The 26,957-nt window shown below is 41.4% G+C and overlaps 1 protein-coding gene across 3 annotated transcripts in view; it reads right to left on the bottom strand.

Moving 5' to 3' along the window:
- Positions 1 to 26,957, bottom strand: part of dnah9 (dynein, axonemal, heavy chain 9) — a 193,444-nt gene that overhangs the window by 140,451 nt on the left and 26,036 nt on the right. For all 3 annotated transcript variants that reach the window (XM_072666671.1, XM_072666673.1, XM_072666672.1), the window contains 8 exons: positions 26,418 to 26,543; positions 25,840 to 26,079; positions 24,104 to 24,264; positions 20,547 to 20,703; positions 19,120 to 19,224; positions 11,588 to 11,745; positions 11,046 to 11,184; positions 7,097 to 7,384 (listed from right to left, as the gene is read on the bottom strand). In XM_072666671.1, coding sequence (XP_072522772.1) covers positions 7,097 to 7,384; positions 11,046 to 11,184; positions 11,588 to 11,745; positions 19,120 to 19,224; positions 20,547 to 20,703; positions 24,104 to 24,264; positions 25,840 to 26,079; positions 26,418 to 26,543 — 1,374 coding nt within the window. The remainder of the gene's footprint in view (positions 1 to 7,096; positions 7,385 to 11,045; positions 11,185 to 11,587; positions 11,746 to 19,119; positions 19,225 to 20,546; positions 20,704 to 24,103; positions 24,265 to 25,839; positions 26,080 to 26,417; positions 26,544 to 26,957) is intronic.

Raw genomic sequence — 26,957 nt, 5'->3', positions numbered from 1 at the left:
AGCTTCAAGTACGGCTCGGCTCGACCCACCATCCCTCAAAATCCGCGGAAGACAAGCGTCCAGGCTTTTTTCTGTCCTGGCACCAAAGTGGTGGAACGAGCTGCCCCTGGATGTCCGAACGGCCGAGTCGCTCGCTGTCTTCAAACGCAGACTGAAGACCCACCTCTTCAGAGAGTACTTGGACGAATAGTTCTATGGTTGCCTTATTGTATTGTGTTTAGTAATGTCTAAGCTTGGAGGTATCTTTTGTATTAGTCTATTCTAACTAGCTGAGGTTTTCTTGGGTAAATAGCAAAGCACTTTGTAAGTCGCTCTGGATAAGAGCGTCTGCTAAATGCCATAAATGTAAATGTAAATGTAAGAGAAGAGAACAGAAGACAATGAGAGAAAGGGAGAGAAAGAGCAAAAAATAGGTACATACAGTGTCTGTGAAAAGTATTCACCCCCTTGGATGTTTACCATTTTATTGCTTTTATAAATGGAGTCATGCTCAGTATAATTAGTTTTTACAAGAACATACAAAAAACTCTCTTATGTCAAAGTAGAAACTACTAAATGGATTTCTACAAATTAAATAATGTCAATTAAATTAAAATATATAACGTCAAGTAAGTTTCCTGTTTTATAACTTAAATTCAGAACCTGTATTGTAGTGTTTTGTATTTTGATCAAATATAATAAGAAACATATTCCTAATAAAAAGATCCTTGGGTTCACATATGAAATGCATTTTTTTAACCATTTTTTTTTTTGTTCAACATTAAAAGTCAGTATTGAATTAAAAAAATAACACACGATAAATGACACATAAGTTCAGGAGTATCATCAATAATAATCCGCTTTGGCAAGCTTTTCTTATATGCCGTGATGCTTTTGAACACCGGTGTAACGTAGGTAGGGGTTCATGGCCGGACGGTTTCTGATTAGCAGGAAGGTCACACGTTCACTTGTACTGGGAGTTTTGTTTATCATATAAAACAGGCTATTGGCTAATTCAAATCGCATCTCTTGTGATTAGAAACCTGCGTCCATTGGTGTACTTCTACACTGGTGTAGAAGGTCCAGTGAGTGGTTAATACAAATACACCATGAATACAAAGGAACACCTCCTGCAATTCTGAGGAAAGCTTGCTGAAAAGTGGAAGTCAGAGGAAGTTACTGAACATCCTCTGGAGATTAGTTAAATCCATCATTAAGAAATGAAAGGAACATGACACATATATGTAAATCTGCCTGGAGCAGATTTGTGTTCTCACAAAGTGAGTGGCCATGCAAGAAGGAGGATCCTCAAGGGAGGCTATGTGCGGTGCCTGGTAACACAAGCAAAATTTTGTTCACCAGATTTTGTGATCGAGGGCTGTCTGTCACGTACATTCATTAGAAAATTAAGACCAGCCATTAAGACCAAATAAGATCAAATTAAGATCAAATCCTTATGATTTTTAAGAAGTGTTTTAGCATATTTCTGCTTTATGTTTTCAATTTACACTCAAGTTTAGTATTATAAAAGAATCTACATATCAAAATGTGTCCCCAGTGGCTTTAATAAATAATACATGTTTTATTTTTATTTATTTTACCATACTTGAATATTATTAGTAGATTATATTGTTAATTACATCCTTGATATAGTGTTCAGCTTTAACGTTTGTGTGCTTTTGGCAACAATGTTGTTGAGACAGTCATGCCAATAAAGCCAACCTGAGCTGAACTGAATTGACCAAGAAAAAGATCAAGAGACACAGAGCTAGAAAGAAAGCAAGACAGATAAACAGACAGAGAGACAGAGAGTCATACAGAAAGAGAACAAGAGAGACAGAGTGAGCAAAAGAGAGACATATAGACAGAGAGAGAGAGAGTCATACAGAGACAGAACAGGAGAGAAAGCACATAAGAGTCAATAAGAGCAAGCGAGGCCGATAGAGACAGAGAGAGAAAGAGAGAGAGATAAAATAAGAGACATACAGAGTCTTACAGAGATTGTAATACAAAGAGAAAACGAAAGAGTGTCATTCAGTGAGTGAGAGAGTGACAGAGAATCCTATAGAGAAGGGGGGAAGAGAGTCATACAGAGAGAGAGGGAGAGTGAGGACACGTTTAATCAATGGCATTGACGCTGCTCCCCGCCAGACTGCTCTCTGTGTCTCGCGGGGTTTTGTGATTGTGGTTGGGATGTGATGTGTGATGTGTATCAGAGACAGAGACTCTTAACGGTCACTGAACTTTTAACCCCTGACTGTCCCCCGTCAACCATCCCCCCCCACACCCCCTCACTCTTGCCAGGCCAATGGGAGGCTGCTCCAGGCCTCAGGGTTCAGCCTGTCAGAAAGGACGAATGCCGTTGACCCTGTGGATCAGAGTCAGATGCCTGAGCGTCTGCTCTCGCACCGTGGCAGGGGTTAAACACCTCGGCGAGCGTCTAGCCCCACTGATGGAGTGCTGTTATGCTGTTTGGGTGGCTCTTTGACCTGTGCAAGATTGCACTTATTTCCCCTGGCTCTGGAGAGAGAGCAGGCCGAGCCGATAGCCGAGGCCGGCCCTAATGCTGGAAATTAGAGCTCAGCCTGGGGCACCTGAGGCACTATTACACTGTAATTCCTGCTTCTCCTTATATTTGTCCAATATATCCAGTTCCAGACTCCGATGACACTAATGTCTATTTGCCTCAAACACAACAGCAGCTTTACGGCTCTAAAAGGGAGGCAATGTTCAAGAAAGAGACGAGAAGGAAACCGTGCAAGAAAAAAAAAACACTGTGTGATTGTAACATCAATCAAGGCTGTTGGTTATCTTTCCGCTGGTGACACAGTGACATTTTGAGCCCTTTTGAACCACCCACCAGGGAGAGCTGCTCTGTAGCACCTGTCAATCATGTGAGCTGGTGTGAGCTGAAGCAGACTGGGCTTACAAGAGGAAGGTTACAATGTCTATCACACACTATACAACCACCAACTGGGATGTGTTTAGAGCTGCTGCTTTGAGAGAGGACTCTACTGCTGATTTAGAGGACTATGCTTCTGGAGTAATTGGCTAAAAGAGATGGTTCTACCCACAAAACACTCCAGGATATACCCTGATCAAAAGTACTAGATAGACAGTAGATAGAAGTTTGGACCATGCTGCATGCTAGCTCCACTGCATTTGTCTCAGGCAAAGCTACCACTAAGACTACAAAACGCGTTTATCAGAGAGGCCAAGGGCCAAAGGGATACCACACCACCACAGACTCCCAACACATGTGGCAAGGCCTACAACACATCACAGATTACCAGCATAGGAGCATAGGATCTCAGTGAGTTCTACACTCGCTTTGAGGCCTTGAATACCAACCAATGGAAAAGTGTCTTGGCCCTGGAATGCATGCAGAAGACATCGCATAGTGTGTCACCTGGCAGATGTGCATAATACACCAAATCCACAGAGGGTAGCGGGCTCAGACAACATCCATGGGCGTGCACTCAGGTTTGCTCAACAGAGCTGGTTGATGTAATCACAGACCTATTCAATCTGTCTCTAGCGTAAGCTTCTGTGCCCTCCTGCTTCAAGCCCACCACCATTGTGCCCCTCCCACAGAAGAGTGCAGTGAGTGATGATCGTGATGTGTACCGTCAGAACCGGTCTATTGACAACACAGTCAACACTGCCAAGAGGTCAAAGACACCTATGTTAGAATGCTTTATAACCTTTGTAACTGGGTGCTGAATTTTCTAACAGACAGACCCCAGTCAGTCAGAATTGGCAACTGCACATCCAGCACAAGAACAGGGATCCCCCAAGGCTGTGTGCTGGGCCCCTTAAATGCATGCATGGCCTCCTAAAACGTCAAAATAATCAAGTTTGCTGATGTCAGGACAACAATCCATCCCTTCAAGCAGACTTGAAGACTTAGAACATGATTTTTGTAGGTAACTCATCCACCTTACAACCCATGCCAAATCATCAAGAAGTCCCAGCCATGCCTGTTACTTTCTTAGGAGGCCGAAATTCTCTGCAACTTCTACAGTTGAGAGTGACCTCATCAGCTCCATCATAGTCTGGTGTGGAAACTGCTCTGTCCAGGACCACACCAGAGCCATTAGAAAGGCACTCAACATCATCACACCCCCAACACAGTGTCTTTACACTTCAACCATCAGGCAGGTGCTACAAGAGTGTGAAGTCCAGATCAACTAGACTCACAAACAGTTTCTATTCATGGGCCATCAGGCTTGTGAACGGCTCCATCAATACACTGCTCCTTGCCATCAGTCTGACTGTGTGAACTCTTGCTAACACACACACAGCAAACGGAACTATACTCGGCTATACAGACACACTACATTTATTACCTGTATTTATTATGTATTATGTATTGATGCTGTCAGACTACTGCACAGGGCACTTTATGGCAATGCTCTTTGCAGAATACTGCACATGTAACTTTACTACCATGCTCTTGCACAATATCATGCAGTAATGTTAACAGAACTAAGTCACCTATTTATGTCTATTTCATTGTACAGTGTAACTACATGTGTACTGTACATGTGACAATACAACTCTTGAATCTCCTGAATCTTAAATCAACAAAGCTCACATTTCCATAGACTAACTGTAAACACCCACTGGTATACAGTTCAAGAATGTTGTACATCTTTTAAAGCACAGTTTGGAGGATTACGTTGTCCTTATCCTTTTCCGTGTCTGACCACAGATATCTGGGAAGGACTAAAATGATCAGAAAAAAGCACACTCAACGCATACATTTTTCAATAAGGTATTAATAAAAGTTTTCTCATGAATAGTGAATAGTAGATCCATTTTGGTTAATATATATAGAATATATAGAACATTTAGGTTTTTTTTAGTTTGGTTGATTCTGTATAGAACCACTGATTTTACTAAAGAACCCTCGAAGTATGGCTAGGCAATATGGCTTAAATACTGTATCACGAAATTTAAAGCCATTTTCATAATTCACAATATTTATCACAATACATGTAATTAAACCAGTCTAATTACACTGCAACCTGCAGTTGATCAGGGTTCTTTAAGCACTAATAATATCCTCAATATTCTTAGAAAAGCATATTGTGTAACACGATAACAAAATTTATCATGATACGATAAAATATTGTCATATTGCCCAGCCCTACCTTAAAGAACTAACCTTCTTTAAAAGTGAGGACATTACCCCATGACTCCATGTAAATTTAATCCCATGTGGACTTGCTGCAAGGACAGGCCATGCCTCAGTCAAAGATTTCTAAGGATCTCAGAGCTGTCGATGTTTATCTGGCTGAAATTTCTAACAAGTGTGGGCTTTACTGATCCATTATCTGGCAGATGAAGGTTTGGGGCTGTATTGCTGGCACAGGACCCGGGCAGCTTGCCATCACCGACGACACTGTGATTTCTGGATTGGATCAGCAAATTCTACAGGAGAACATCAGGGCATCCATCTGTGAACTAAAGCTCAACAGATGGTGGGTCTTACAACGACAGAACAGCACTACACACATCAGTCATTCAGAGAAAGGTTGAAGCAGAAGAGATTTCTTATTTTGGAATGGCCTCGACACAGTGCAGAGTTTAATCCAATACAAACCTAGAACCTGAAGCACCTGAAGAACCTGCCAGAAAGTCCAACAAGACGGAAACGTCTGGTTGAAACATTTGGTTGAAGTCATTGCTGCTCAAGGTGCTGAAACCAGTTACTGGAAGCATTGGTTCACATTAGAGATGGAAAAATGTTCAGCCAAAATATTCGACTGGCAATCAGATCATATTCAAGAGTTACGACAGCTCTGCGCAAGATTCCTTGGTAACAGGACGCTGCTGTTCCTTGTTCACTGTTCATTCAGATGGAACTAGTTGAGTTTAAAAAACACCACTAACAGCACAAAACAGGAAACAGTGCAGACAATATTTAACCATGGCCAAAAGCACAACAGCAACAGTCTAGCTACAAACTAGAAAGCTAGAAATCTTTTCAAAAGTGATGGAGTTTCTAGTACTAGATAAGCAACCCTTTTTGGTTGTGTTTCCTCTTTGAGCTCATAACCTTGTCATCCATAGCCCAATGCTCTAACCACTGAGCCGCCACTGCCCCATAATAAAAGTTAACAATAATGTAAAGTCAAAAGTGATAATGTTAATAGTCAAAGTAGTGAATGGTTGATGATGGACTAAAATGGCAGGACATAGAACACAGTGAAAAGCCAAGGAAATCCCAATTTACTAAGTTGCCTAACAACTAAAGGGCAGCTAGCTCACTGTTTTGTTGCAAACATGGGTACCAAGTAAAACAGCATTACTTGCTGTTTGCTAAAGTGAGTTCGATGTTTTGGTTATCATCCAAATAATCCAAATTCAATTCAAGTGTATCTAAAAGCTGAACTAATATCATGCTAATTAAACTATAGGGAATCGATTGGCCAAGGATTAAATTAACTGGGAAGGGATGTTTGACCACTTTGATAAAGCCAGACTGAAAGGACTCTTGTGGGGGTTCAATTTCTTTACTTTTTTTTTTTTTCAAAATAATGAAGCTGATCAATGATCGGTAATGCAATTGCGCTATAAAAAAGTAAGGAAATCCAATTTTATGCTAGTTTTATGTCAAAAGCCTCTGTATTTGTGTTACAGTCAAAACAGAGGGGCAAGGCCAAGTACCTGGCAATGCTGCTCTCAGCTATTGATTATACTCTGGTGACTAAAAGTGCACAGAGTAGTGGAATTTAAGACTGGTTTAGAGGAATTGCCTGTGAGCAGAGCCTTTATAGTGGCAGATTTCACACCATCCACTACCTTAAAAGCTTGCCTTCAGACATGTATTCAAAGCACACAATCACACTTGGCTTCAGACTTGGCTTTTCATTCTGAGAAAGTGGACGGTGAGTGCAGTGTGGCTGGCTATTTCTTATTAGAATGACTTGAGTATATGATCTATTAGATCTGATCACACAGAATATACCTGAAGCTCAGGATAGGTGGCATGTAGTACAGCGTTCCGCACCACATCCCTACAGTAATGCTGAAGCCTTATCGAATATGCTGTTTGTTCCAGAGCAGCTCAACAGCCGAAGGGTGACACAAATTTCGCAGCAGTTCTTACCTTCAGTACAAAGTTGTCTTCAGCCTGCAGCTTGAGGGCCAGCACTGACTCTTTGACAAACTTCTCAAAGTCCATGTCCCTCTTGCGAGGGACATCCAGAGCAGGGAACAGGTCCCCGATCAGTCCCATGAAGACTGGCATGTCGTCCGTTACGATCTTCGGCACATTGAAATCTCGCAGCGCCCTCATCAGCACCTGATCCTCTGGCCGCTCCGGGTCCCCTCTCTTTAAAGAGCCAGCCACCACCAGCACAGACTTTATAGCCCGCAGACCCCAGTCATAGTGGTCCTGAGACATAATAGTGTGTCAAAAGAATTCACAGAAGTTACTGTCAAAAATAAGCTTAGGGTTCCAATCACTTTTCAGACCTGTCTGACAACTCTATGGGTATTGTCTTAATATTCTAATAAGTACAACTAACTGACAGCCCTCTGTCCAACATTCCTAGCATGTTAATCACAGACTAAACACAACAGAGTGAGTGATGCTCCTGCTTCAGAAATGACTGAATCTAAAACTTTGATGGAGCTGCGCAAGGCCTCTCAAGAGAACTGCATAACGCTGACACTGCATTTACACTGCTCCGGTGCGACAATAAAAGTGAATGCACTTCTCCTCTTCAAATGGCCACATGTGGGCGCTAACAACAGAGCTCCCTACATCGTGTAATTAAAATCACGTCCTGCTAAGACATGCATAGAAATGCGCTGATTTTCGAATAATCCAAAAAACAAAATCTCGGTTTAAAAATTTTTGTTTAGGGGAGGTGTTGGGGCACAGTTGATTAGCACTATGATTATTCAACATCTGATAATTCATAGGAAAATTACATCCAAACAGATATTTTCCCACTTTTTTAATTTTGGAGGGACTGATGATAAGTATGCATATGTGGATCGCTGATCCCTGTAATTTGATTAGGATGGATCAAAGAGGACAGGGAACCCTGAAACTGCAATAATGAGTAATAATCTTCTGATTGGATAGATGCATCGCATTGGTCGGATTCATTTGCATGAAGTTTGTCTCTGCTTAATTTTCCGGCTTAATGGGAACCGCCACTTCCCATTGAAAACAAATGGGATCTGTTGTGGTGTGTCGACACATAAAGCAGTGTAAATGCAGAGTAAGTCATATTTGTGTAACATTCTGTAATATTACTCTACAGCATCAGTCCACGCGCTTCTGTCGCTAACACAGATGCCAGTTCTATATCTGACAACTTGTATGTCACAAAATGTACATGTGCACAAGGGGTGTGTATGTGTGGGGGGTTGTAAATGAAATTAAGCAATATCAAATATCAATATTCACTTTACTACTGGATTATAGACAGTCAGGGTTTTTCGTTCTGGGTTAGCTTTAGTTTGCTTGTTAACGTTAACGTTTATGGATAAACTTAAGTTAAGTTTATCTGATTTATTTAGGGTGTGGATGGAACAGACCACACCAGTTCAACATCAGAGTTGAAGGAATATGATAAAACACTTTATTAAATAAACACATTTTATTATTGGAACTTTTTCCTCAGGCTACATTTGTACATGTATATTGTTTGTCCTCAAAAGCAAGATTAGCTTAGTTAGAAATGGGGCTTTAACCCAAAGTTGTGACAGTTAATCACCATCATAGCTAGTCAAGCTTTCAGGCCCTCAAGTTTTCCACAATTTGTTATGTTTCAGACTCATCAAATTGAAATGAAACCCTTAAACAGCCAATGGCTGGCCGGTGGCCAAAAGTGTTCTATTACCAAAGAATAGCCCCACTAGTTTGTTCAAACGTCCCTGTAGTTCCTGAGTAGTTGCTGAGACACTTGCACATGAGCTCAGCTAAAATCCATTTTCTATCAGTGGTCCTTGAGATGCTTCCACAGCTTGACTAAAGTTCATCTGTGCCTAACTGAATTTATTCAACATCATTCGGAAAGGGACACACCTGTCTGTACAAGTCTCACAGCTGATGGTATATGTCATGGTAAAAAGCAAGTTACAAGGTCAACAGAATTGTCGGTAAACAAGACTGTGCCAGGACATTCAAGAACATTTCTATGGCATTAAAAGTGTCCAAGAGCACAGAACCCTTATCATTTTTTAATGAAAGTTTGAAACTGCCTTCCTAGATCTGGCCACCCAAACTGAGCAGTTTGGTCAGTTAGGTAACAAAGAACCCAATGGTCACTGCGAAGGAGATACTGAGTTCCTTTGTGGAGACGGCTGAACCTCACAGAAGGACAACCATCAGTGCAGCACTCCACTAATCACACCTTTTATAGTAGATTGAATAGATAGAGGCCATTCTTCAATAAAAGGCACATGATAGCCCACTGGGAGTTATCCACAAGGCAACTGAACGACTCTCATGCCGTGAGAAGTAAAATCCTCTGGTCGGATGAAACAAAGACTGGACTATTTGGCCACAATTCCCAAAGATGTGTGTGTGGAAGAAACCAGGCACTGAGCATCACCTCATTAATACCATCCCTACAGTCAAACACGGTGGTGGCAGCATCATGCTGTGGGAATGTTTTTCTGCTGCAGATAGTAAGATAAAACTTGGAATAAAGGGGAAGATGGATGAAGGAAAAATACAGTGTTCTGGTGTTTAGGATCTTAGGATGGGGCGAAGGTTTGCATTACAACAAGATAACAACCCAGCTTTGGGTAGAGTCTGTAAAAGTTCAGGAGTGGCCCAGCCAGAGTAAAGGCCTGCATTCAACAGAGCATCTCAGGAGGGATCTTAACATGGATGTGCACTGATGCTCCCCATCCAACCTGGTTGAGCTTGAACAGTTCTGCCAAGAGGAATGGAATAAACGTCCCAAAGAAAGGTGTGCCAAGCTTGCAGGATCATTTCCAAGAAGACTTCAAGCTTCCATCGTTGCTTCAATTGCTTCAATATAGTACTGCATGTGAAGTGTCTGAATACTTATTAAATTTGATATTTCAGTTACAAACCACTCTAAACATGCCCTGCTTTGTCATTGTGAAGTATTGTGTGTTGAATAATAAGCAAAAATAAACTAAAACCAAACAAAATGTGGAAAATGTGGAAGTGGCTCTGAAAACTTTCTGTATGCACTGTATTTCTCACTCATGAATAACAAATAGAGAAATGATGTTGATAAGAGTGGATCCTAAACTTCCAATGGATACCATATCTAAGTTTGAATGTAGAAGATGAGATATCTTGATTGATTTAGATTATTTTTGAACATTCTTCCACATTTTTGACATAAGAAACAAACCGGAAAGCCCAAAGTGCAGACTTAAACTTGTCATTACTGAAACCAAATGTACAGCAAGTTTCAAGCAATATCTCTAAACGTCACTGGCTTTCTTTGCAAAGTTCTGCTTGAAACCCAAGTTCAAGAATGCTCTAAATGTAAAATGAATGTATATTTTTTGCACTATTTATTGTACCTTATAGAAATGGAGACCTTTATGCTTGGAAAATATTTGGGTGTTTCATAATGGTGCAGTCAAAACCAGTAGACTATAACTGTCATAACAGCCAAATGTTCTTGCTGCAACTGTCAAAATATGGCCTTTATGGAAAATGGAAAGAGTTAGAAAAGCCCATTAGATGAAACACTGCACTCCAAAGGATAATGTTTCAACAATTAGAATTGCCTGGTAGCTTCTCTCTCTCTCCCTTGCTCTCTCTCTATTAAAACCCGCTCTATTAAAATGTGGGATGATTGAGATGGTTGTAATGCCTATCCACGATTGCCTCACTGTCTACGAGTGATCCTCTCAATATTCTTAGTATATCTGCACTCACTAAATATTGGGCTGGTAATTTGCATGACTGACCAGATTACCTTCTACCACAGATGACTGACTGCCTGTATACATACTATACACTACAGCACTTACGCTGTAGGATTGCCTAATGTGTGTATATTTATTAAATTGAATTGAATTCAACTGAACCGAACTGAGTGCCTTACCTGTTTGGACAGAAGCTCCTTACAGAGTTGATAGAGAGTGATGAATTTCCTGGCTAGCAGTCTGGCCTCAATAAAGCCCTCTGCTACCAGCATGATCTCACAGATCAGCTCAAAGTCTGGCACTACCATGGCACAGGGCCTGCAGAAGAGTAAAGTGAGAAAGGCTGCTTGAGAAGGCGACTGTGTAAAATAGACAAAAACATTACAGCAACATCAGTGGTTCCCTGGTCCTAAAATACTCCTGCCCTGCACATTCAGAATATATTCAACAATGTCATAATTGACATTGATTATATTAATAATTCAGGAATCTACAGATTATTTTGGCCTTGTTACTTTTCTCAGGTGTATTATGTCAGACAAAACACTTTACAGTGCTGGTACTCCAGGACTGGGAGGACCAATCGAAACAGTATGTGCAGATGGTCTTTTCATGGAATTTCAAGCATTAAGCATTTACTTAGCATGCAGTCTCAGTAGGCATCTGAACAAAGAACTTTTCCCGATCACCTTGACTATCTTCAGACATTTCCCAGACTCACCGAAAAAGTGCTTTCAGATTCTCAGGCAGCTCCGTCCTGCCAGCGTAGCCCGGATTCATAGTGATGAATATTCCCACTGAAGGGAACAGGTTTACCTCCTCGCCCATGAAGTTAAAGCGTTTCTTCTTGTCTCGAATGGCATCCTGGATACTTTTCACCTGATAACAGCACAGATTCAGTATGTTATACAGATGGTAGGCTTGTTAAAATCAAATGTTTTCATTGATAGGCTGAGGAGAGCATTTTTTCCATATAAAAGATTTTTTTTTATCTTCAACATGTAACTGTCATTTAATATTGACATTAAGGTAATTCTAGTGAATCAGGATCAGACCCGAGACAGGTATATTTTAACAGATAAGATCTTTGCTATTTTATGTCCACGCCCAACCCTTTGTTTTTAAAGCTGTGCTGCTTTTCTACAGGCACTGTAAACTGTGTGTCATTCACAATGTGCAGCAGTGAGATGCAATTTAAGTTAGTAACAGTTTAAATGTCTGAAATGTGGAACTATCTCATAGTGGAACAAGAAACTAGTATAAACTAATGTTCTAGTGTTTTGACTGTACCTTACCTCCAGACATGATCATGTAAAATGTGTGGGGTACATGGTTGTTTCTGTAGGGCGTGGCTGGATGCTACATTAACCTTTCCCAGCAAAGCTGGCAATGCAGCATCATGCAGGGATTTTGTAATGTCTCTCAAGATGAACCAACCCCATTTAAAATGTTGTGAAACTCCGAGCACCAGCTGCCAGAGCCCATGAATACCGGTACATGCCCAATGGCACCGTGGAGCTCAAAGTGTCGGTATAGCTTTGCTGATACTCACTGTACTGGGCTGAGTGATGCACTCTCGAGAGGGGTCTCATGTTTTTTGGTGTTAAAAGTCTGTATTTTACTTTCCTACAAAGCATAATAGTTTAACTAGGAGACCATAAAAACGGTCTGTGCTGCATTTTTCGGCCGCTACCACATAAAAGACTGTTCCAAAGTGAATGGCTTTTTGTCCTTCTGTCTGCAGACAAGGCTTTAAAACGCAGCTTGTCTCGGCAAACAGACCAGAGTTCAAGACAGGCTTTAATGGGTTTCTGCAGCTGTGAGCAAGGTCCGTGTTGTCATCTAGTGATTGAATGCGGAACTGCAGCATCATGTGACCGAGTGGCCTCGCAGAGCGTTGCAGTAACTAGTGAAAAATATGGACCATATGATCTGATCATGAAAGGTCGCATATTTAGGCTGGAAATCGTCTGATACCGATACATAACCAATCAATCCTTCCATCTCTAATTAACACTTTAAAAAAAACCCTAAATACACTATAAATTGAATTGAGATATAATCTAAAACATTAAATCAGTCTAGAATGTCATACATAGTCTACAGTAAGTGCTCTCAAAGCACAAAGAAAAGCCCTGAACTCTGAGCTTGGTCTCAAGTACACTTCTGAATTGTCCTTACCAAGAAAAGACCAAGCCCATTCATTTGCAGTCTCCCGACCAAGACTGAACTCATGTACAACACCACTACTGGCAGCATAGTAGTGGTATCATATAAATGCTTATCTTTCTTTTTTTAAAGAAACAAGAAACAAAAAGCCGACATTCATCATAAAATCTGCTCCAATCTTTGCTGACACTCCAAGCTCTGCTCTGAAATAAAAGTGGTGGAGTGGAGTGCTAGGCATGGAATGCATTTCATTAGAAAAAATCAGAGTGTTTAGGTTTAATTAGCTATTGGTCAGGGTGTAACTGAGATGGAGGTGTGACAAACAGGGCAGAGCAGCCAGCGCATAGCCATCTGTGCTACCTCTTCATCTGCAACGTCTTGAGACCGCACACGGGTGCCTGTTTGATCTCAGGCAGTTGTGGCAAATTCGGCTGTGGGTCGGCTGAATATTAAATGAGGAGGCCATCAGATGGAAATAGGATCCCATAACGTATTCCACCTGTGCAGCGATGTACTGGAAATGGCGCAATGTTTGCTAAATGTAAAATTATGCAGGGCAACCGGCCCTCGCAGCACTGCAGATGAGTCTCAGCTCTTCGAGTGGCAGATAAACAGCAACATTACAACATTAGGAATGCGTCACGTCTGGCATGCAGCTGATCTGAGAAGATACAAGGCTTAAGATTCATAGGTCCACATCCCAGACTCAGGAATTTTACATATTATCTTATAGGCAAACAACTTGGCAGAGCCAAAGCTGTGCTGGAAGGCTTACAGGTAAATGCAACGGATAAGTGAGAGAGTAAGGAAACCTGAGAACAGAGGGCGAACTTTGCTTAGAAAGGAATATGGCTTCCTTAAGGCTGAATTCAGGCAACCGGAGCAGTATTAACTGAATTGCCACTTGAATCTCTTGACTATTAGCATTTAAGGGGAAAACAAAGCTCTCCATATTTAGGAGCCCATTTAGCAATAGTGCAGTGCCTCCCGTGGTAATTGGCAGTGGCGGGCTAATTTGTCTCAATATTGATACGTCTGCAGTTCCTTCTGCTCGCCTTTGCCTGAGCGAACGGAAAATTGATTCTATCTCGGATTTCCAGGGATAAAACTTCAATGGTGTGTATCCTCCCATCGTGACAGCCGTTGGGCCTACTCGACGCCTGCCAGACGGAAGTGACGTTTGACGAACGCCCAGGCACACCAGCTCTGGCTCTGTGAGAATTGTTCTTAGACGTTTTTTCCCCAAGAGTGCCACGAAGAAAAGGGAACGCCGATTCATTATTCATCACAGCACAGGAACGCCCATTCACTTCTCTGACATTTCCATGATTCAGAAAGAGAGGAGGGGGGAGGTGGTAGTGAGAGTGAGAGAGCGGCGGCGGCACCGGTTAAAGAGAGGCCCCTTCGCTTTCATGCGCTGCTATCTCTGACTCACTCGCTCCAGGGATGCACCATTAAACCTGTTCAGCTGCACAATGCTGAGCCTTGGATAAATGCTCCGCCATACACCAAGCTCGCTCATTATCACGCTCATCACTGTCAACTTAACCATCATCATGGGTAAGTTATGCACGCTCATCACTGTCAACTTGACCATCATCTAGGGTAAATGATGTATTTAGGCACGGTATGATCCAAACAACGAAGTGATTAAGACGCCGTTAGCGTGTTATTCCACTAGAGTACACCACATAAAGCAATGACGTATAAGATAAACGAACACATTAGCATGCTAAAAGCAAATGTGTAGCATAATTATAGCCATTATAGTAGTCAAGTGCGAACAAAAGGTGGGATTTAGTAGGGGTGAGAATCTCTCAAAGCCCTAAGACATGATATTGTACCTTGAGTCACAATCCAACTGGATTCAGTTTCTTCTTGCTAAAATGTGGTATGCTAAGTACCACTAGAACTGAAATTGCACTAAGGTTTCATGTTCCACTGTTCCATAACTGTTTTGGTATGAACGCCATTGATCGCTAAGAACGCCATTGATCGCTAAGAACGCTAAGATCATCATTGCTACAAACTAGGAATAATGTTCATTAATGGCTCCCAGAGAACATCAGAGGGCGCTCTGGTAGAACACAGTGGTAAAAACAGAGGATCAAACTTGAATTAAGCTTTAAATAGCCAATACCCAGTCCATTTAAATATCCATGGGTCTGTGCCAAACTCGATCAACTACATAGCATTAGGACATCCTTAGTCGCTATCCCTAATCCTTAGTCTTACTACCATTACAATGTAATGTAAACAGTGGGAAACAATCCAGGACTGCTAGGCCTTCTAGACCTGTGGCCTTCTAGACGTCCTAATTGCTTCTGGAAATGAGAAAATACATCTCTGCAATATTAGCTCATTTGTAATCGTTTTTAAACTCTGCAATCATTCATAGATTTTGGCTTGCAACAAGGGTCAAAGGTTTGAGAAATGGAAAAAACTGTTCAATCATTGTTGTAATTTCTTTCCATTATAAATACAGTGGGGAAAAAAGTATTTAGACAGTCACCAATTGTGCAAGTTCTCCCACATAAAAAGATGAGAAAGTCCTGTAATTGACATCATAGGTAGTCCTCAACTATGAGAGACAAAATGAGAAAAAAGATTCTGAAAATCACATTGTCTGATTTCTTCAAGGATTTATTTGCAAATAATGGTGGAAAATAAGTATTTGGTCACCTACAAACAAGCAAGATTTCTGGCTGTCACAGACCTGTAACTTCTTCTTTAAGAGGCTTCTCTGTCCTCCACTCATTACCTGTATTAATGGCACCTGTTTGAACTCATTAACAGTATAAAAAGACACCTTCCCCTTAACCTCAAACAGTCACACTCCAAACGCCACTATGGTGAAGACCAAAGAGCTGTCGAAGGACACCAGAAACTAAATCGTAGACCTGCATCAGGCTGGGAAGACTGAATCTGCAATAGACAAGCAGCTTGGTGTGAAGAAATCTACTGTGGGAGCAATAATCAGAAAATGGGAGACCTACAAGACTGCTAATCTCCCTCGATCAGGTGCTCCACGCAAGATCTCAGCCCATGGGGTCAAAATGATCACAAGAACGGTGAGCAAAAATCCCAGAACCACATGGGGGGACCTAGTGAATGACCTGCAAGCTGGGACCAACGTTACAAAGGCTACCGTCAGTAACACACTACGCCGCCAGGGACTCAGATCTTGCAGTGCCAGACGTGTTCCCCTGCTTAAGCCAGTACATATCCAGGCGCGTCTGAAGTTTGCTGGAGAGCATTTAGATGTTCCAGAAGAGTATTGGGAGAATGTCTTATGGTCAGATGAAACCAAAGTAGAACTGTTTGGTACAAACACAACTCGTCGTGTTTGGAGGAGAGTGAATGCTGAGTTGCATCCAAAGAACACCATACCAACTGTGAAGCATGGGGGTGGCAACATCATGCTTTGGGGCTGTTTCTCTGCAAAGGGACTAGGACGACTGGTCCGTGTACATGAAAGAATGAATGGGGCCATGTATTGTGAGATTTTGAGTGCAAACCTCCTTCCATCAGCAAGGGCACTGAAGATGAAACGTGGCTGGGTCTTTCAGCATGACAATGATCCCAAGCACACTGCCAGGGCAACAAAGGAGTGGCTTCATAAGAAGCATTTCAAGGTCATGGTGTGGCCTAGCCAGTCTCCAGATCTCAAACCTATAAAAAACCTTTGGAGGGAGTTAAAAGTCTGTGTTGCCCGCCGACAGCCCCAAAACATCAGTGCTCTAGAGGAGATCTGCATGGAGGAATGGGCCAACATACCAGCAACGGTGTGCCAACCTTGTGAAGACTTACAGAAAACATTTGACCTCTGTCATTGCCAACAAAGGATATATAACAAAGTATTGAGATGAACTTTTGTTATTGACCAAATACTTATTTTCCACCATGATTTGCAAATACATTCTTTAAAAATCAGACAATGTGATTTTCTGAATTGTTTTTTCTTATTTTGTCTCTCATAGTTGACGTCTACCTATGATGTCAATTACAGGCCTCTCTCATCTTTTTAAGTAGGAGAACTTGCACATTTGGTGACTGACTAAATACTTTTTTCCCCACTGTAAGTAGATAAAGCCAAGCAAGCTTTGGGGTTGGGATTTTATAAGCAGAACAGAAGACTGCTAACAAAGTGACAGAGGAATCAACCATGTGATCTGTTAGCTTAGTGCTAACATACTATTGGAATTGGTGGTTAAGGTAGCAATATGTAGCATTTTTTACCTTAGATTTACAGCTTCAGCATGTAACTCTGGCAAAGTGGGCAGGAGAACACTTGTGGGAAATGCCTACACTGATGCATGTGTTAAATCCTGTCACTTTACTCTACCAGTCCACATGCTTCTTACACTCTTAGTGACGGTTCTGTATCTCTAAGGCCGTCCAGAAAAATATGTGCTTTAGTGGTGGTTCAAATGACACTTCCCACCTGTAGTGGGGGCCCAAAAAAGGCCAATTTTCCAAACTGTTGCTTTGAGCAGAAATCATACAACTTTTTTTGCATTAACTTTTGTCATTCATGTCCAAAACTAACGACGTAGGTGTATTAGTCACTGTGGTATTCTACTTGAGTATGCCACATAAAACAATGACAGTGCACAGTGCATGCACACATTAGCATGCTAAAAGCAAATGTGATGTATAATGGGTCATTGTTGTTCTCAGGTTAGAACAGACTTTTTTTTATACTCAGAGCCTCAAGATATATCATACTACTTGAGTCAATCCAATTCAATCCAAAATCCCATTTTAAAAAATAAGCATTGTAATGTGACATTGTGATGAAATGATTTATTACTTTTGTCAGCACATTATGCCTAGAAAACTTTACACCTTCTTTATCTTATCTTCATTCTTTTTTTAAACAAAACCAGCACTTTGAAAGAGAAGAAAAAAAGTATTCCTATAGGTTCATATTTAGCAGATGCTCTTATCCTGAGCAATTTACCACAGCCAGCTTATGAGGAGCCTGGCCACTTCCTATGTCTTCTCATTATACCAAAACCATGACTCCAAAATGATAGAGGGCGCTCGCAGACAAATCCAAAGTTAAAGTGGATGAACCGTTAAAATGTCAAATTGTCCTTGGTCATTTCCGGAGGAATAGTGAGGTACATTTTCTATTTAACCCCTTAAAACCCATTTTTTTCCCAGAAAGAAGTCCCTGTAGTTACAGAGAAATACACCTTTTTGCATTTTACCGTGTGGTAAACAAAAACATTCCACAAGTGACATTGATGAGATGCATTTTGTCCAACATATATTCTTCTCCTGAATACCAGCGGGTCTTTCGAATAATGAGGTCAATAACAAGTCAAGATATGAATTTTGCTACATGTGAGACTGGCGACTTCATCAAAGCACCCCAAGCAGATAAACAAGCTGTCAAATGAGGTTAGTTATGTTTCTTGGGCAGGAGAAGAGAGTAGATGGTGTGGTTGTATAATAGTGTTAATGTTTAGTTGTTAACCTATGTTCGCTTGATGTAATTTCTACAAACAATAACGTTAGACTGCTAGAAGTATGAGTGTAGTAGCTAATATTCATATTTCGACTTGTTAATGACCTCATAATTCAGAGTATCTGGTGTCATTCGGAATAAAATGTACACAGGAAAGATTGTTGTTTACCACAGGGTGCAATAGTAGTGATTTCAGAAAATCCTAGTTCAATTTTGCCATTGAGAAATGACGCCATAAATGACTAGAAATGATGAATGACCCACAAATTCAGATAACTATCAACAGTGTATCCCAAGGACTGGTGGATTAGGAAAACAGTGGGCTTAGTGCAAGTTAAAAATATGTATAATATAGGGACTTGGGCCTGTATTGTTATTTTTTTTCCCTCAAACACTACGATACTACATTGCAGCGATATTTTCACCACAGCCCTAGAATTTATCACACTGATGTGCTGTTGTATCTGTGACAACTACCTTTACTTTGTTGTGCTACTGCATCCAACTGAGTGTGAAATGCACCGCATGAATCAGAGCTGAATGCTGGAGTGCGGCCGTGCAGCTAGCATGGCGCTAATGTGAGGTGAAGACTCTGACAGCTGGCTCACCTGCACGGCGACCACAGACAGCACTTCCACAGAGATCCGGTTGAACTCGTCGAAGCAGCCCCAGGCGCCCGTTTGGGCCAGGCCTTTGTAGATGTTTCCACAGGACTGCGGGAGAGATGAAGGGAGAGAAGAGGCAAGAGTGAGACAGCGGGGACGGCTGTGTGCTTGTTAGCGTCTCAACCACATCATTTCTGAGTGGGTGACAGTGACTGACGGGGCTGCGCCATGACAACTGAATTATACAGTCCGCCGTTTCTCTTTTAAGATCTGACTCACTGGACTTGAGTCACGAAAACTCTGCATAATTCTCACCCCTGCGATGGCCAATGAACCTCAACTTTCTGTGAGGAGGATCAGTGTGTGTTAATCACCCCGCATTCCTTCTATGTTCAATATGTACTCTTAACACAACATCCTCACACTGCCCTTACGCAACCAGTATGGCCTGTATGGGTGTACAGGATGCAGAAATGTCCAATAGCAGACGAGGGAGAACACTTTCTGACGCGGACGAGAGCTGACCACAAGATGAATTGTAGGTGTCTGTGATGTTAAAGCTGGAGTGGCTTATTTTGCTCCCTCACTTTGCTCTCGCTAGCACCTCTCTCTCTCGCTCTCTCGCTCTCTCACTTTCTCTCTGACAGCCTGCTGCAGGCTACAGCCAGGGCCAGTAATGATGCGGCAGCCTCGGCAGGCAGGTACAAGCTGGATGAGGAGATTAGCGCCGCGTCTCTATTGACCGCCATATTATATGGCTTTTTTTTCCTCCCGTTACCGGCAGACAAATACAAGGGCGGGCTGGAGATGAGGCTGGAATACTGAGGAGATAGTTGACACGGCTTAGGAGGTAAATAAGCCTAGCCATCAGAGCCTTACTAATCTGCTAGCCCCCATGTTGGGAGAGGACAGCTTTGCTTAGCGTAATACACAGCTCATAAGATGATGGACGGAGTCAGGCGGCGAAAAAGGAAATGAATAAAGAGACAGATAGATTGAGCGTGCGAGAGAGAGAGAGAGAGAAAGTGCGTTGCAGGCTAAAACAGTTCGCAAAGGGACTTCTTGTCCACATGTATTCACATATTTTTTTTCCCTTTTGTGTTGGCCTCCTGTCCCAACAAATGTGCCATTTTAGGTGAGAGAACACCTGATCATCCTCATGCAATGCCATCTGCAGGATCCTGTAGTTACTCACCACATTAACCAATTAAGGTGACAATTTCTTTTGGCCTAGGAGCTTATATATCTAATGTACTAGTGTGTAGTATGCAATGGGGACGCAGCCATTGTTTTTATTTGGGTGTTATATTGCTTGTTTGATGAATTCAATTGTGTGAGGTGTCACGCAAGCGTTTCTGGGCCAGGTTCGCATTGCCATCCTATTGAGATCCTAATTAAGCATTTCGAGAAGAATGCAGATCTTTTTTTACCTTGTAGTCCATCTGCTCAGAACAGTTAAACACGTAGACCATGATGCCAAGTGCTCGGCCCAGGTCCTTGGTGGTCTCCGTTTTCCCTGTACCAGCCGGACCAGCTGGGGCTCCGCTCATAGTGAGGTGCAGCGACTGAGTCAGGGTGATGTAACATCTGTGTTTAAGTGGACAAACAGGAACAGTAAAAACACACACACACACCACCCACATTCAAATATAATATAAACCATGTCAAAATAGGTCTGCAACACTACTGGAACAGTACATGCATGTGTAACCTATTTTAATTTAGACATATGTAAAATATGTAAGTGTGGGCCTTAACCTAGAGTTTAAGGAGTTTAAAATCTGGGGTCCATGTCTGTCTGTCTGTAAGTCCATCCGTCCATCCACTCATCCACTGATTAATCTTCAGACTGATAATTTTATATTATTAAATGTCCCAATAATTTAAATAAGCGCCAATAATTATGCAAATGATGTTTGAAAAATGTTGTTTGTTCTCTTCTCTGTACTATTCCTGTTGTACAATCATTCTGTGGTTAGTTGAAAAATGTATACAGTGGAAACTTAGAAAGACTATACCATAGATTTCAGTCTGATTAAGAACACTGGTTCATGCAAATGAAGCAAAGAAACTCTGGTACAGCAGATCTGCTCTCCTGTGAAGAGTAAAATGGAAGAGCTTCTGCAGAAAATCATCCAGCGCTAACAGGCCGCATGGCAATATTTTCTTTCCATCCCAACAAATCTGAAGAACTACTGGATGTAAACAGTGTTTGCTGTCTATGCAGAATGTACAGTAGAATGGTTGTAGAATCACTTTGGCCATGCTAACGGTCTTGTTACTTGGGCCTGTTAGTTTCCAACTGTTTTGAGAGTACAAGTGAGTTCCTAAGATGAGTTCAGAAGGTTTGCAAGATCAAAACTACCTGTATCTGTAAGCAGGTGCAGTGAGTATAGATGGGCTAGTGAGGGTTTCACAGGTTTCCTTTTGGCCATCCACACTGTTTAACGTAGCAGTTAATAAATGACTAGAAGCAAATTATTTAAGATTTTGGTGGACTTAAGATTGATGGCACCACAGAAAGGACATATGGAAACTGAACATTTAGCCCACGCTGCAGATTCACATAGTCCATGTGTGACTCTGAGTTAAGTGCTTTGTGGCGTATTAGTGAAAGGCCTCTACATTCATTGTCCATTTGGGCTAATTCTTCTAAGCCGGCAATGCTCAGCTGAGCCTTCCTGCAGTTTGCGGTCAGTATTAGTAGGGATGAGCAGGTCCAGTCCTAAATCGTATTGGCTATAGCCTGTATTTATTCCATTTACACCACTTTATTAATGCTAATTGCCACAAGGCACTGTAAGGGATTCACAGTATTAGGCTAGTGTCATGTTAAACGTAGTGCTATAGCAGCTATATATTGACATTTGGAGCTTATAACTGCTTGTAACTGACATTCAAGTGGGATGCTTTATGCTGTGTTACTGAATTCTTCACTAGGAGGTCAAGGACACACCAGTAGCAAGCTAGACAATATGGTGCTATTTTGTGAGCTACTGATATGTGTTTTTATATGAGCAGTCATCAGTGACTGTAAGCAAAAATGTGCTTACAAAGATCCTCTTTCCATTACACATGAAATTAATTGCTCCTCAGAACCTTGCTTCTAATTGCCAAAAAGTCTAATTGTGCAGTTAATGTTGATTTAGCGGAAAAAAAAACAGCTTTTAAAAAAATGTATATTAAGAACTTCTGAGGCCCAACACGTAATGAAGCCATCTGCACTGGTAGCATTCCTCAGCACATTCATCTCCACGTGGATGAAAGCCAGAGCTCTGACATGGTCAACAGAGCATTGCCGAAACTACGAAAGCCCTGCCATATGCTCGGCAAGACGCAGTGCCATTGATTTCTCCATCAAAGACGCCTGTCTCTGCTTTGTTGTTGTTTCAAAGACATTCAGAGACCGTTTGGGGCACTTTTGTATAAACAGCTTGCCAAGGAGCTTCGGCAACCTGCTGTTTGCTTTGAGCAGGAGAGTGTTTAATAGGACACTCACTTTCTTTAACGCTTTACACCCACCTCAGCCCACTACCGGGCCGGCTAAGCCTTTTGGCGACACCATTGTGGTAAGAAATCTTTACCACAACTAGAAAGTTTGGACTCTGCACTAACTAATCTGATCAGGACGAAAAACCCTTACAATGATAATCTGTCCGTTAACTTATCATGCAAGCCACCATTGATGTCAGATGTCTGCCTCTTTATTTTTTTAAAGGTCTAAATAACCTTGAGTTAATGTAAGCTCGGAGTTGGGTGTAAGCCATTCCTGACACAGTGTGACAGAGTGGTCCTAGTAATCTATCAACCTTAAAGTTTGACTCCAGTGATAATCTAACACATCTAATCCAGGTAATGAAGACCTTCAGGAGCATCTGAATATAATGCTGCTTTTCCAATCAGCAGTGCGGTACAGCTTGGTACGGCCTATCCAGACCAGACTTGTTATCTTATATTTTGTCGTCACTTTCCCTGCCAAGCAAAGTGTACCCTCCCCAAGCACAGAAGAGGACTGGAGTGGGCTGTATAGGTGGAGCTAAGAAGAGTGCAGACCACTGACTGATTAAACAGTCATCATGCGTCACTATTGTTAACTAATAAAACTACAGTTTAACAAAAATCTCACAAAATCTCAGATGATTCGGCAGCAGGGGTTACATACTAAGTATTGGTTCATTCTGAACAGTATTTTTGGCACGAGCTTCAGCTTTAGCATGTTTCTCTTTAGTTGGTTTAGAGTGAAATAAAAGAACAGCTAGACACGAATAGCAGTTGGCCATGTAGCAAACGTTAGCCTCAGGACATTTTAACAGCATTAAAACCAATCTGTTTAGCGCTTTATTACATCAGTAAACACAGGCCTATCAATAAAAACAAGTGTGAGCTCAGCTATTAAAAGTAATTTGGCTGAATGTGGAATGATTAAAGATGCACAGAGAGTTCTGAATACAGATTATTAGCTGTACAGTGTGGAAAAACACCATTAGACCTAGGCGTAGCAGATAGACTAGGGCCAGAAAAGGGGAACCCTTTTATACACTGTTTTGTATAAACATAGATAGAAGTACAGTGTTTATGTACAAAAAGTAGTAGGAACAAAAGAAACTGTTTGAAGGTCTGGACTGTTAGAAGGTCCTACTCCTCAAAACTAGCTAACTTATATATGTCTAGATACCTAGACAACAGCAACTACTAACTAAGAATAATGATTACACAGGCCTAGTGTTTAGGGGGTTAAATCAGCATTTTCTGTAGCAATTTCTGAATTTCTCTGCTTGTCAACGACTGCACATTTAGAGTGGTCCATGAAGGGGAGCTCATAGCGCTATTTATATGAATTGGCAGTGGTGTAAAAGTAAATAACACTCCCCAACTGTAGGGGGAGCCCAGAAGCAAAAAATGCCAGTTCTGGCATAATGCTGCTTTAATGGCCCCATCGTGACTTGTGTTTCTGTAAGACGTCTACAGTCTCCATTGAGCTCCTCACCTGTCTGTAAGCGGCGTGATGACAAGCCGTGGCGTGTTGCCCAGGTACTCGTAGGAGTAGAGAAACTGAGCATCGCAGATGTTGGCGAAGCAGTGCCTCTCGTGCTCGTCCCAGCGGTGGCGCAGCTGAGACAGCCACACGAAGGCCTGAGAGTTCTCCACCTGGGAGTGAAGAAACAGTGCAGACTGAGCTATAACACGTCTCGCACAGTGAGGGAGATGATTACGGAGGATTAGCCTGAGAGAATGTAACACCTGAGCAGTACGAAGGAAATTATCCAGTGTCTAAGCCACTCTCTTCACTTCACTTTCATTAGGATTTCTATTTGACTTAATAACAGCCATTCAAGTGAATCCAGGATATGAGAAATCATGGGGGGAACGACACACCAGAACTATTTTGCTAAGAAGGCAAATAATAGTGCATGCATCTTCCTTAATGAAAAAGTATTCCAAAGTCCCTAAGCAAAAAAGCTAACGTGCGGCTGACTTTCCTTTGCTTAATGAATATCACTCCCTATGTGCTGACTGTGACTGAATGCAGAGTGACAGCGCAAACAGTATGGTGGGCCAACCATCGTAGGTCGGTAGAAGATGTACCTGTTGGTAAATGGTGCAGTATCCTACATTTCCTGTCTTTGAATTTTCCCCTGCAACCTTTTGGAAGTCCAGAAAGGCCATGAGTTACTTACATTATACATTTTCTTTTTATCGTAAGATCTTAAGGTTGAATTGTCAAGATAGCAAATGTTGTTTTCCCAACATCACAACTTTTGCTTATTACAATCTTGTTAGGATCACAAGAGAACAGCCTTTCTTATCTTGAAATCACAAGAACAAAATAATATTGTGATGATGAAAAAAATGGTTATTTTGAAATCATAAATAAAAAATTATATTGTGATCGCGAGATCGGATCAGATCAGATATGGTACAGAAAAATATAATATATAACTCTTTACCTTTCTGGACTCAAAATGAGCTCATTTATACAGCTTAGTTTGGAGTATTTGGACTGAACAGTGAATTGTATGTTGCTATATTATATTATACAAACTCTTTCATATAAAGAAATGGCGAATATGACATTAGCTAGTTTTTGGTCAATAACTGATGTCATTCAAATACTATGATTATTTAGATAATTGACAGTTACCAATAGATAATTGAGTATTATGCATAATACCTTCGTTCTCTTTCATGTGCCCTATGATTTTTGTTTATTGTTTTGCCTTTTGCCATTTTTATTTATCCCCTCCTTTTGTATTCCCATTATGATCTATAGCTAGTTTACAAACGGTAGACAAAATGGTGCTTAATCAGAATACACAATTACAGAAAAAACATTTTACCACACAATTACTGCTAATTTGAGTTTTAAATATTGGGGATACAAATGTAAAATATTGGATGGGGCATGTAAAAAGGTTAATACATTTAATACAAGTTACTTATATTAATACAGTAATTTTAGCAAATAAATAGAAAATGTGTAGGAAAAAAAATGCTTACTGTATATACAGTATTTGTTTTGTGTAAATGATGTGTTAGCTAGTTGTCACTGAGAAAATCAACAAACATTTGTGATCAACTTTGTTCAAGGGTGTTTAAGCATTTGCACTTTCCTGTCCATGATAACAATACTACTGTCAGGGAAAATGTCTGAACTTCTGCAGACGATAATCCTATGGTCTAAACAGACATTTCCTTCAAGGTCTTTAAGGTTGACGGCAATACCTTCTGAGCGATGATCTTTGTCACCACGTCTCTGGCGTGGACGTCTATGGTGCAGATGGTCATGACCTTCTGCCTGTCCCCAGGGCTGAGCTGCCCAATCAGCATGGTGATGAGGGTATTTAGCTGGCTCACTTGTTTCTTGTAGTACTCCTTCATAGCATTCTCATAGCCTTCTTCCAGCCGTGAGAAGGCCATACCCACATCTGACGTCCACCAGATCTGAGTACAGGTAAGTGCCACCTGCAACACGCACATGAAACGCACAGACACAGACACACACACACACAGCACATTCTCAAAAGCATCAAAGAGTGCACCCCGGCATCCACCTTCCAGCTGAACATTTCACAGAAATACAGAAGCAGCTGAATTTATTGCATCACATAAAAGATAAGTTCAACAGCTACCGTCTATGAAACATTTAACACGCCGCAATAAATATTTCCCACTATCTTAATTCTGCAGTATGTTTCCTGGTCTTTCATAAATATTCTCTCATTCAAGGCGGAATGTGCCTGCGGGTGTTTACAAGCAGTGTTTGATTCGCCACCGAACAATAGCAGGCAGGGATTTCATACCTGAGCAGGATAATCAAACAGCCACTGTTCCCTGGGCTTATCTTCATAGGTTACAACTGCCTCCGTCATCTCGTGCCGCACTGTAGCCCGCATTGTGTCCAGAACTCTATTCAGCCACATTTCAACCTGAAAAAATAAAAACAGCTATTATGCTGCGCCAGAACATTTCATTACTATTAGATAGAACATTTCAATTATTGTACCTCGGGGTGTGTACAGTGGGGTTTTTTGAACTTGGAACCAATTGGAACCATGTAACCAGGGGAAGAATTGTTAAAAAATTCTAAACAGAATATTTACTGTACTAAAGGGAGTGCAGCACAGTGGCAAGAACATGATCCTCTCAGGGTACAGTCAGAAATGAACTGAGAGCCATTTGTCCCATTTGTGGCACTATAAGGAGGTGGTCCAATATACAGTAGAAGCTTGGTAGATGCTTTCTGTCTTTATCTGGTGCACCTTCTGCTGGCACTTAATGTTCAAACTGCATTATTGTATGCTTTGTTATGAATACTGTATGATATTTCAGTCACTTTATCA

Source organism: Salminus brasiliensis, chromosome 22 (assembly GCF_030463535.1).
Source record: "Salminus brasiliensis chromosome 22, fSalBra1.hap2, whole genome shotgun sequence".
Taxonomy (NCBI): domain Eukaryota; kingdom Metazoa; phylum Chordata; class Actinopteri; order Characiformes; family Bryconidae; genus Salminus; species Salminus brasiliensis.
Note: the sequence above shows the minus strand (reverse complement) of the source record. Positions and strands in the feature narration are given on the sequence as shown.